Raw genomic sequence first — 12566 nt, 5'->3', positions numbered from 1 at the left:
AAACACCCTTTTAGTTAAAAAAAAACCATCAATTTTTACGGGTTTGGACAGATATTTGATGTTAAAGCCCGGCCTGAATTTTGATAACTTTACAGAAGCCTCAACCTCAAACGCCCATAATTTTTTTTAATGAAATACATCGAAAAACTTTAAAAAAAAGAGGCAAAATTAGTGTGATGAAATCTCCTGTAACCGGAAAATGGAGAAAAGCCGAATATTGATAATTGGAGCAACCGGAAAATTGGGTTATCACATCGCAAAAGCTAGTATTGATGCATCCCACCCTACATTTGCTCTTATCAGAGAAACAGCATTTTCCGACCCTCTTAAATCTCAGAAGCTCCACATTCTTTCAGATGCTGGTGCCCTTCTTTTAAAGGTCTTTTTTCTACCCTCTTCTTAATTTTTTGTGGGTATTTCTGGGTAATTCATTAATTTTTGTGGGTATCTTTATATATTTAATTAGTTATTTTTGATATTTTTTGTTGAAGGGTTGTTTGGAAGATGAGGAGAGTTTACTTGAAGCAGTGAAAAAAGTGGATGTTGTAATTTGTGCTATTCCATCTAAGCAAGTTCTTGCACAGAAGAGTTTGATTCGTGCTATTAAACTTGCTGGTTGTATAAAGGTCAATTATTTTTCATTTATTATTTATAGTTTGAATTTTATTGTGTAGATAATGTGATACAGTAGATTATAGTTTTTGTTCTGTTTGTACTTTTGTTTAATTGTTAAATTAGGTTTGCTGGGATCATGGAAACATGCAAAACTACATTAATTAAGAAAAAGGTGATTAGGTGTGGAGGAAATATAGTTAATTGCTTAAGAACACGTGCTGTTAGTAGAGTTTGATTTCTAGATGCTTAATCACAATTATTTTAATCTTTGATTCGGATTTGTTTAATTAGTGTGATTTCTTTGTTTGAGTTTGTGTGTGACTGTGGTGAGCATTTTATGACAGTGGTGGCATACTGGTTATACTAGGAATCTAGGATGTACTCCAAAGAAAGTAAAAAGGTTGTCGTTCATTTCACTTGTATTTCCTCATCCGAACTTTAGATGAGTTTTTGAACTTACCTGAACTTATATGAAGTCAAAGTTGTAAAGTGAACCTGGTTGCGTTTAATAAAACTTATTGACCTTTATCTCAATTTTATTTTTCAAGAATTTTTAAAGGTGAATAGAACAGTCATGGCTATTTGTTTAATTCACACTTGCTCACACGTTCCTTATTACTCTCCAGATCTTGTGCTTAGAGTAGATCTGAGTTGATTAGTACGTACTTTCTAATATGATCGGATCCCTTATTTATTTTCCAGGGAAGAATTCTGTGTGATTAGAGTTCAATGAAGATTTATTTAGGATAGGTAAGGTAAATGACTTGGTTAGAGTTGTACTGTTCATGGATCCCCTGGCTCAGCCTAAAGGTCAGACCTGAGGGCAAGGGCAATGCAAGGAAACCCTACCCTTAATGTATCGCTAGTAGGATCTGATCCAATGACTTCAAGTTATGAGAAGCTTACAACTAGATCAAGTTCGGCTTGGTAGAGCTTAATGGAGGTTCACGTCAGTTTACTCACTCTATTTGAAAATTAAAAGGTTTCAAGGTCTTTTTGATATAATTTCCCAGTTTATCCTCTTTTGAGTGAAAGTTCTTTGCTTGTCAACCATCATGCAAATCATGTAAGGGACATACCATATTACCATGACTTGAGGTCTACTCATTGTCATGGAAATGGAAATCTGAAAAATTCTTTGCATGACAATCATTACGTAAGGACATACCATATTACCATGACTTGAGGTCCTGCTCTTTGTCATGGAAATGGAAACCGTTGCTAGAATTCAGAATATAGTCTTGTTGCATTTCCATCCAATACATAAATCAACTATATCCCATTCAACTCGAGTTGCTTTGTTCTAAATCAGTGGAAAACTAAAGGAAAAAAACTCCTAGCTGTTCGAGTCATCCTAAATGAAATAGAAATTAGGATGATATTTGTTTTTAGCTATCGTTCTGAAGTCTGAACAATGCAACTATCGTATGATCATGGGACTGTAACTGTAGTCAATTTGTCAATGGAGTGATTAAAGTAATGATGTGACAGAAAAATAAGAGTGTACTTGGACTAAGAGTGCTAAATTTTTATACTTATATGCCAGATCATGCTTCTATATGCAATGTTGTATCCTTAACAGTCCTATAATTTCACAGAGATTCATTCCTTCTGAATTTGGATCAGATCCAGACATGGTGCAAATATCTGGCATGGACCACAATTTTTATTCAAGAAAAGCTGAAATAAGGCGGCTTGTGGAAGCTGAAGAGATTCCATACACATACATCTGTTGCAACTTCTTCATGAGCTATTTACTCCCGTCTTTGGTTCAACCTGGGATTAAAGCTCCTCCAAGGGACAAAGTTACAATCTTTGGAGATGGAAATGTCAAAGGTCTGTCAAATTGTAGTTCAGCTCCTTTGTCTATCCTGTATAGGCTGCATAAGAGATTGTCTAGATTGATATTATATAGTATTATATTGTTATTAGGAATTTCAAGAATGCAAGAAGTAATTGTTTTCTTGCTCTCATGTATAGGTGTGTTCGTGAAAGAAATTGATGTTGCTGCCTTCACAATTAGTGCAGTGGGTGATCCACATACCTTGAATAAGGCGATGTATTTGAGACCAGAAGGTAACGTTTACTCCGTGAACGAACTGGTTGATGTTTGGGAAAGGAAGATTGGGAAAGAATTAGAGAAAGCATATGTTTTAGAAGAAGAGCTCCTTACCAAAATCAAAGGTATTGCAGTGCTTCGGACTTTTTGACTTTTTGTTAATTCACTTATGGAGTGTTATTCTGCTGGTCTTCTTCATGATTATACTGAGAAACAGAACTGAAATAAGTCACTCTCACTGTCCCTAAATAATGTGCCTCATTTGATTAATAGTCGTTCTAAGAATTTAAGTAAAAATTCCACTGCTTTTCTTCACCAATTCAATTTTTACATCACTACCATGACTATCCTTTACTAGGTTTTATTCATGCTTTTATACAAGAGAAGCGGAATATATAAGTTTTTCCCACTGTCCCTATAAAACAGAAACAGGCTGTTTTAGATCTGATATCATTTTCTAGTATTGTAAGTAAAATACCACGGCAAAACTGTTTATTATAGCTTCACCTTACCATTGTGGACATTCAAATATCAATTTGCTAGATTTAGAAAGTGGCCAACTCTTTTGGGGAGGTATAATATTTTGGACAGGAGTATGGTGTATTGGGTTTGTAGTGTTGTGATTTAACCAAGAAGCCCAATCTCTGAATTCTTAAAACTATGGTAGTAGATAACTGTTCAAGGTTTGTAGTAACTTTCTTCTTTGTTAACTATGTCTTGATCATTTCCCGAAGGTTCAATTGTTCAAGGTCGTGGAGGCTTTGAGTGACCAACATGGTCTAATTAGGGTGATAGGGTTGAAAGTCAGGGCATTCACCAAGATTAAATAAAAAGTGCTTTAAGCTCTCCAATATTATGGTATTACTTATTATATTCTTCAGTAGAAGGGGGACACATGCTGTATGGTTTTATACCATATGCTGTATAGATTTCTCTAAGACTATTCCTCTGTGTTGCAGAAACCCAATATCCTAACAACATGGAGCTTATCTTCATATACTCTGCTTTTGTGAAGGGGGATCAGACGTACTTTGATATCGAGGCATCTGGTGGTGTGGAAGGAACTAAGTTATACCCTCACCTTAAGTACACTACAATAAGCCAGTATTTGGACACCCTTCTGTAAAACATAGTGTATATCAATTATACTGGTTATTTTAAGGTTGAGCATTACCGTATCATATAGGTAGAATTTGGAGGCCCAGTGACGAATTGAGTTACTAGAACAGTACATTGAAACTAATACTCATGCCTTTGCCTAAACACTTAACAGTTGTCGTCAAGGCTCCCTGATACTTGTGTGTTTTTTTTTTTTTCTTCTTCTTACGTACACCCATAAGGAGTATATTTTAGAATGTGGATTGGTGACCGCGCAGTTATATAAAAATGTACACGAGATAAATTGAATTTGGAGTTGTATTAAAAGGTACATGAGACTAATTGAACCTGGGTGTGACCGTCAGATGTACCTTGAACTAGTAGGTTCACACCTCTGTGGGTAATAGACAATCATTTTTAGAAATATTTTGGAGGAAAAGAGGTTAAATTTAGTGAAACTAATCAGGTCCTAGTTTTAATATAATACTATAATAATAAAAATAATAAATAAAAAAATATAAATAAAAAAAAAAATTGGAAGCCATATTTTAATTTAATTTGTGACAATAGGTCCCATTGATAATTAAAATGCAGTATTTCATTTTTATAATATGATTTTGATCACTTTGCTGCATATTGTATAAAATATTGTTCTCATGACATGATTTCAGTAACCAAATTATGGTTGCACGCTGAATGGGTGACTCAATAATTCGTAGTCATGAACTCATGAACCCATGTTGTAGCACACTAGCACAGCACAAAGTGATGACTAAACTACTCTCTTTTAGACTAATTATCATATTTTGCGTGTTCTTAAAGATGAGTATATTTTACTGAAGCTTCGACCACCAACCACCAGTACTTTATATTAGCCACACAAAATAAATCAAAATTAGTCTAAGAAACTATATGAAGGTGACCAACATTAGTCTTGATGATGATGATCAACTAACAACTTCTAGTACCAAGGTGTCGTTTTTCTCTTTTGGTAACGATGTTGCAGCATCATCCATAGTTCAATTCCATACCGTAGATGATGATTTTTTTTTGCTCGTCTTCAAATACTTAATCCTTTTCGGAATTAATAGCCTTGTTGATAGTGTGATTGAACCTGTACGGTGATAGTTAAATCCGTGTGAAGGACAAATGCAGTATATAATAGGAAGTACTTCATATGACAATTTACCATAGTTGGATCTTTGGGTTATATTCATTCTCTCTCAACCACATTATTCCATTAGTAACATTTTAGAAATTCTGAATATATACTGGTATTATAATGTTATTCGGATTTAGCCCACTTAGGTATTAATGAACTTTTTCTAGTCATCATGAAATAATGTACAAAGTATGTGATAAGAAGATCACTATACACCTAAGTATTAAATGCGTTTCCTAAAATATTAATCCGTAGTACTCCGTAGTAATTAATTCTTTTTTTAACTCCTTATATATAGTTCGGGTTTAAGCATTTTTCTTTTTATAATGCGGTTCTGGAATACATATCTATATCATTATTCATACATTGTAAATTTGTAATATAAGCTTATTATTGTTGAATCATAGTCTAAGTTTTACAATTTTGGATTAGTTGTCACCTTTTTCCTTAAATAAATTGTAAACAAAAAGTCAACGACATCTCAGAAAAATTGAATACAGAGCTTTTTTCACCCTTAAACAAAGATAACGTTAATGTAGACATGTTAATGATCGAAGAAATGAAAGTAGACGTTATTCATAACAATGTACTACGATTAAAACACAAGGTCATAACCGTAATTACACCTTCCTTTTTTTTTTTTTGAAAGGAATTACACCTTCCTTAGCGCCTTTAAATAGCGTGACATGAAGTTCTCCTACACAATCATCATCCTCTAGCTCCTTTCTAGTAAAACTTTTGTTCACAAAATTTCTTTGAAAAAAAACATTATTTGACAATGGCCGAGAAGAGCAAGATTTTGGTGATCGGAGGCACAGGATACATCGGAAAATTCGTCGTCGAAGCGAGCGCTAAAGAGGGCCACCCAACGTTCGCTCTTGTTCGTAATGAGACACTCTCTAACCCTGCTAAGGCTTCCATCATAGACAACTTCAAGAGTTTAGGTGTCAACTTAGTCTCGGTACGTAAAAAAATGTTCTTGGCTAGCTTTTATTAATGTCTTTTTTTTGTTGTGATTTTTTCAAGGAAATATGAGATGATGTTAATTTGGTTAGTTGTTTATATGTTATTGTATGTAGGGAGATGTTTATGATCATGAAAGTTTGGTGAAAGCAATTAAGCAAGTAGATGTGGTAATCTCGACTGTTGGGTACCTTTTGTTGGCGGATCAAGTGAAAATTATTGATGCAATTAAGGAAGCTGGCAATATTAAGGTATTGATCCTTCACTCACTTGATTATGAAGAATTGTATGTTGTTTCAGGAGCAAAATGTGTTCTAATTTGTGGTATATTATAGGAAATGTGATGACTTTTTTTCTTCGAACATTTAAAATGATGTGTGACTATTATTTTCGTACAAAGGGAATACCAACCCGGGTTAATCTAAATCATACTAATAGTAGCCTTGTTCTTATAAACTGCTGGTGAAGTGTATTTAGGTTAATTAACTAAAAATATTGCAAATTAATTGTGTCTTAGGAGAAACTTATTGATATAATGAACAAATTGAGCCTAATACATTCATTATAGACTGTTGATGTTGAGACATTCCACTGAATTCTCGGTGCTTTTCGTTTTCGGTCCATATTTTTTCTCTTTTTTCGAATGGTCCCAAGAGTGAGAATTGGTGTATGAAAAGATTGAGAAGCAATTAGTGTTACTCCATCCTTTTCTGTTGCTTTGATCTGATCCAATGTTTTCTCCATATTATGAAATCACACTAATAAAGATCAGTAAAAAAAAATACTGTATTTACTTTTTATTGATTATACATGTATTAATTATACAAACATAAACTCTAAATGTTATTGAAGATTATGAGAATAAAAAGTTTCCTTGATCTTAATCTTTACTAATTATGGAAATTTTATCTTTGGGGTGTATAGAGGTTCTTCCCCTCGGAGTTTGGTGTGGATGTGGATCGTACGAGTGCTGTGGAGCCTGCAAAATCGACATTTGCAATTAAATCCCAAATCCGGCGATCAGTGGAGGCTGCTGGAATTCCCTACACTTATGTGTCATCCAACAACTTTGCTGGCTACTTTCTCCCTAGTTTCTCTCAGCCTGGAGCCACTGCTCCGCCAAGAGATAAAGTTGTCATCTTGGGTGATGGAAATGCTAAAGGTAATCTGATACACGGTTTTTATAAGGTTGTCATTAGTAGTTAGTTGAATAATATTAATTCATTTATTAACTTGATTCAGTCATATGCTTACAGTTTTCATAATGTTTTTAGCCTTTTTACTATGTATCTGAAGTTGACAATGATATTATTTGTCCAAATGTTATGTTACAGCGGTTTACAACAAGGAAGACGACATTGGAACCTACACAATCCGAGCAGTGGACGATCCAAGGACCCTAAACAAGATCCTCTACATTAAACCTGCTGGTAACATATTGTCTTTCAACGAGCTTGTTTCGTTGTGGGAGAAAAAGATCGGTAAAACTCTTGAGAAAGAGTATGTTCCTGAAGAACAAGTCTTGAAGAATATCCAAGGTATGTCAGTTAATTATGTTGTGATAGTGTATACAAACCAATCATGGACTTCAATCATTAGTTTAAGCTTAGAAAGGTATTGCGTGTAAGGTGTAATGTACTTTGTGACATTTTATACTCGTTAGTTAATCAGTGGCATGTTTGGTAGCACTATGTGACCATTGCACCTGATACCTTTTGTTTTAAACAACTCTTGATTAGGATTTCAGTCTAATTGATATGTATGTTGAGGTTGATATATTGGTATAATGCTACTATTGCAGATTCTCCACCTCCAGTCAATGTCATTTTGGCTATTGGACATGCTGTTTTTGTGAGGGGTGATCAGACTAACTTCGAGATCGAGCCATCGTTTGGAGTGGAAGCTTCTGAACTCTATCCTGATGTCAAATACACCTCTGTGGACGAATACCTCAACCAGTTTGTTTAGGATTTGAAACATCTTGGCAATCAATTTTCCAAGGTTTATATCTATTCAAGATGCAAGTGTTTCTTCTACCTAATTATAAACAGAAAACCATGAAGAAAAAAAATGAATTAAGGGATCACATTTCTCAGCTTTCCCTTTTGATGTTAAAAATGTGAAACCTTTGCTTTGTATTATAAACTATATGATCACTTGTAATATTTGATGTAGCTAAATAATATATCCACCTGGATGTTATCATGGAACTATGTATTTCGTGCATTAAATAGTGTTGTTGAAATGTGCTCCATAGTCCATACCATAAATCATTGTTTTAAAAGGGCTAGCAAAAATGAATCAATTTCAAATACCCGACTTGAACTGAGCTGATTAAGATGACACTTAGCTAATAATGATAATTCGATTTTGATCTAACTCAAATGACATTACCCAAATTTTATTCATCAAATTTATCTTTATCAAAATACATAATAAATATTATACGAAGTAATAAATATAATAATAAAAAAAATAAATAATAAATAAACAAAAAAACCCTTGATCAGCATATGATGTGTCAGCAATACATAAAATAGTAGGTGGGTGACGCAATAAATTATGAGCGGATACAGGCTTACAGCACAAAGATAAGTAATGGAGGCCATTTTCCATATTTTGGACATCATAAAAAGACAACCAAAGTGGAAAATTGGGTCCAAAGAACCATGAATCCATGATAGCACCATAGTAGGCCTAAGGCAGTTGCCACTATATCTTCAGTTCTCTACCAACCATGTTGTGAGGGAATATGAATGGATCATTTGGAGCATAGAGAGTGGATTGAATCAGCAAACAAAGGCAATCCACTTTGGTTAGGAAAATCCTCATATTTTAGGTATACTTATAAGTTATAAGTCAACACTAATTTCTTCTAGTTAAATTATAAGAATACAATCTGAAGTTCTTAACCTTAACGTGTATATGGGTTTCTTTTGTTCAAACAGAATACCATGTCTAGATGATGGGGAATTGATTCAGCTTGCAAAAGAGAACTATGAGCTTCGACAAAAGGTTTATCAGAAAGAATTAGGAGAGCTCATAAGGTAATGGATTTAACTAAGCTCAAGATTTGTAAATTAAATGTTTTCTCTTGTAGTAGCAGCATCAGACAACGTTAACCTCTCATAGGCCCATAAAATCTTTAAATTGCAACATACACTTTTACTAGCGCTCTTGTCACCGCACCTGTTTGATCATAAATATATTATTAAACTCGAAAAAAGTTGTTATGAAAATATAGCATTTGATATAAGTAATTCAAAAGCAATATAATTTTGGATTAACACTCAGGTGGTCCAAGATTTGCGGTCTTATGGATATGGGCTTTGCTCGAGAGAAAACTACTTATTGCTATTTTGCAGTTGCTTCGGCTACTTCCCTTCCCTATGATTCTTATGTTCGACTTATTGTGGCAAAGAGTGCCGTGCTTGTAACCATTTTCGACGACTATTTCGACATGGTAGGATCACTTGATGAACTGCAAATCCTTGCAAACGCAGTGAAAAGGTATTGCCATACATGTATATAGGCACACATGTAAAAGAAGCTTGACACATGTTTTAATATAAAAGGAATTGCATATAACTAATTAAATGGATTTTATTTTGTTATGTAGATGGAATATCAAAGGCTTAAAAAGTCATGGCAAGATCCTTTTTGATGCACTCGATAGTTTTGTGACTGAGGTAGCAAACAAGTACTTTGATCAATATGGAATCGACATAGTAGATAATCTTCAAAAAATTGTAAGTTCTTTTGAATCCCTCTGTTCTATTACTTGTATAGCACATGATGTGTGACATGCATTTTATAATACATAAATACTATATATATATGTAATAATGTAATCTACTTCCTCCGTTCTTTATTTTTTGTTAAGTTTAAAATCTTTTTGCTTGTGAGAGAACCATGGTCAAAGCATAACAAACAAAAAGGAACAGAAGAAGTACCATATAATTGTTCAAAATTTAAGTGCGTTTTAAAGACAACTACTCAAAATCACAAGTGGTGCGCATATACTACACGAGTAGGACATTAATTATTTCAATTTGTATTTACCTTATATATACACTATAATGCAAAATATATATGTTGACGACGCACTAAATATTTTGCTTGTTCTATATGAAGTGGCATGAGGTGGTTGATTCATGGCTAACAGAAGCAACATGGAGCAAAACAGGGCACATTCCGCCGATGGCTTCCTATTTGGAAACCGGCATGATATCAATAGCTGCGCACATATTAGTGCTTCAAGCTTCATGCTTTCTTATACCGAGCTTATCCCCTCACAAACTTAATCCTTTTGAACATGAATACATTACTAAACTCCTTATGATATCATGTCGTTTATTGAATGACTTACAAAGCTACGAGGTAACACTTTACTCCATCCAAGTTCAACAAAGTAATATTACTAGCTAGCTACTTTCACGTGTGACTATTTAACACGTTGTATTGGACTCAAACTTTTTTTACCACCAAAATTTTAAGACTAGGGAAGATAATACTGAGATATAATATGAAGCTAATTAGTTAAGTATACTTTTTTACAAATACTTTGAAAAAATATAAAGTTAAAAGTGTTACGAAATACCAAATTATAGTTCATATGATCAATTTAGAATAGTAAAAATTCACCATTCTTGACCGAAGAGGTGAATAAAATTGTGACCTATTTCATTCTAAGAAGAATTGAAATGGTTAATACGAGGCCTAATAGCTAGAATTTGATCATATTCAAACACGACAATTTCGATAGGATGTCATGATGATAGTACTTACTAATCAAATCCATATGTATTTTTACAGAAAGAGGTTAAGGATGGCAAGATCAACTCCGTACATATATACATGAAAGAAAATCCAGAAGCCAATATCGAAGATGCAATTCATTACGTCGAAAACCTACTTGAAGAAACCAAAATGAAGTTGCTAGAACTAGCATTGATGGATGGAAATGATGTTGAAGATTTGCCAAAGCCTTGCAAGAGGCTACACTTAACAGCCCTTAAAGTCTTTCAAATGTTCTTCAACTCGGCCAACCATTTCGACTCTAAGGATTCCTTGTTAAATGATATCAACAAGGCAATCTTTATTCCATTGGAACCTCACACTTCTCTTCATCATTCAGAGCCTCAACCTCTACTTCCCCCTCCAAAGAAGCCGCGATTAGTGATCAATTCGTATAACAAAGTCTCGATGAAGTACCATGGCCCGTGGAAACCAAATCATCGATTTCATTGTACTTTCCCTGCAATATCAACTGGAAGTCGTCGGATGGTGCCTTTGATGAAGGTTTATTCATCAAAGTTCAACTTCTTTGTCACCCATTAGAGCTGGAGTATAAGGAGAAAATTCAGCATTAAAGCTGATTGTATATAATATATATACCACTACAACACTGGGGTCTTATATATAACAGTTTTTATAAGAATGGAAGTAGACATAATTTACACAAACACTAAATTTTCTCCTTATTAATTTGTGTAAATGTCTACTTGATAACAATTGTTTGTATTGTACTGTGGTGCCTTCACTCTAAAGTTCTACTTGTATATATAGTGTGATGTATCTTATCGTCCGTTTGTGTATGGTATTACAACAATAAACATGTTATTATTATAATTTACATGGAATTCTAACTATGCAACCGTTATCACTTATCATTATCACCTTTTCAGTACATGTAAATATGTAATGCATAGTTTTTTTTGTTAAAATAATACTTCCTCCGTCCTATTATATCTGGGATGACATTGAACTTTTTTCACTATTCATATATTAGTTTTGACAATAATTTTTTATTAACATAATAAAAAGGAAAAATTGGTATTATTAATCCCAACTTTGGACCATTTACTTTAAATAATTTCAACTATCGATCATTCTGAAATAATCTCAACTTTGGGGGGTATTTTCTTTTATCATGCTCAAACCAGTCAACAAAAGTCAATGACCTGTTATACCAGGTTACCTGCATATGTGTCAACGTGTGATTGGTCCAAAATTTTTTTAAAAAAAATTCAAATATAAAAGAAAGAATATTTTTTTTTTTTAAAAAAAGTAAAATTTAAACCAACCCCTCCCTAGCCTTACTGTCGGCTGCCACCAAGCCCAGCCGTTTCCACTTCCCCCAACCCACCCCTTTAACCCTTGCTGGCTGCCGCCCCCTCCCCACCTTACCACCCAAAAACGAAACCGTCGTTTTTTGCAAGGCACAATTCTAGGTGGTTGAGTGGGGAATTCAGGTTGGATTTTCGGGGTGGCTAGGTGGGGAAATCGGGGTGGCTGGGAGGTTTTTTGGTGGCTAGGTAGGGAAATAGGGGTGTCTGAGTGGTGAATTCAGAGTTGCTGGTGTGGTCGGGGTGGTTGGGTGGGTGATTTATCGAGTTAGTTGGGGTTAGGGGCGGACCCAGTTAAGTGACATAGGGGGACAGTTGTCCCCCCAATTTTTTTAATAAAAAATTTAAAAAAAAGTAAAAAAAAAAAAAAAAAAACGCAGGATATGAACGGATGAAACGAAGAATTGAAGCAGCGCTGCTCCATCTTCACTCCTCCAATTCGCCACTGCCTCCACTCCTCTTCTCCTCCAGTAGATCGATGACCTCCGTTCTTCGCTGCCGCACTACGACGCTGCCTCGCCAGTCCAGCCTCCACCGCCCT

The 12566-nt window shown here is 34.5% G+C and overlaps 3 protein-coding genes across 4 annotated transcripts; all 3 read left to right on the top strand.

Moving 5' to 3' along the window:
- The first annotated feature begins 72 nt into the window (after positions 1-72).
- Positions 73-5663, top strand: LOC110706852 (probable pinoresinol-lariciresinol reductase 3). Of its 2 annotated transcripts, none has more exons than XM_021884829.1 (5): positions 73-379; positions 492-626; positions 2214-2451; positions 2596-2799; positions 5584-5663. In XM_021884829.1, exons 1-5 carry the CDS (start codon positions 200-202, stop codon positions 5622-5624), a joined length of 798 nt encoding a protein of 265 aa, XP_021740521.1. In that variant the 5' UTR covers positions 73-199; the 3' UTR covers positions 5625-5663. The 2 variants fall into 2 exon arrangements, with proteins under 2 accessions (XP_021740521.1, XP_021740520.1); XM_021884828.1 differs by lacking the exon at positions 5584-5663 and adding an exon at positions 3634-3944 and having other exon boundaries at positions 76-379.
- On the top strand, positions 5623-8110 carry LOC110706851 (isoflavone reductase-like protein). Its single transcript, XM_021884827.1, has 5 exons — positions 5623-5895; positions 6014-6148; positions 6822-7059; positions 7232-7435; positions 7699-8110. The coding sequence occupies exons 1-5, from the start codon at positions 5713-5715 to the stop codon at positions 7863-7865; spliced, it is 927 nt and encodes a 308-aa protein (XP_021740519.1). The 5' UTR covers positions 5623-5712; the 3' UTR covers positions 7866-8110.
- A 125-nt stretch (positions 8111-8235) lies between these two features.
- Positions 8236-11481, top strand: LOC110706849 (S-linalool synthase-like). The gene is made up of 6 exons (XM_021884826.1): positions 8236-8736; positions 8846-8944; positions 9192-9407; positions 9517-9646; positions 10032-10277; positions 10713-11481. The coding sequence occupies exons 1-6, from the start codon at positions 8654-8656 to the stop codon at positions 11235-11237; spliced, it is 1299 nt and encodes a 432-aa protein (XP_021740518.1). The 5' UTR covers positions 8236-8653; the 3' UTR covers positions 11238-11481.
- The last annotated feature ends 1085 nt before the right edge of the window (positions 11482-12566 follow it).

Source organism: Chenopodium quinoa, unplaced genomic scaffold (genome assembly GCF_001683475.1).
Source record: "Chenopodium quinoa cultivar QQ74 unplaced genomic scaffold, ASM168347v1, whole genome shotgun sequence".
NCBI classification, from domain to species: domain Eukaryota; kingdom Viridiplantae; phylum Streptophyta; class Magnoliopsida; order Caryophyllales; family Amaranthaceae; genus Chenopodium; species Chenopodium quinoa.
Note: the sequence above shows the minus strand (reverse complement) of the source record. Positions and strands in the feature narration are given on the sequence as shown.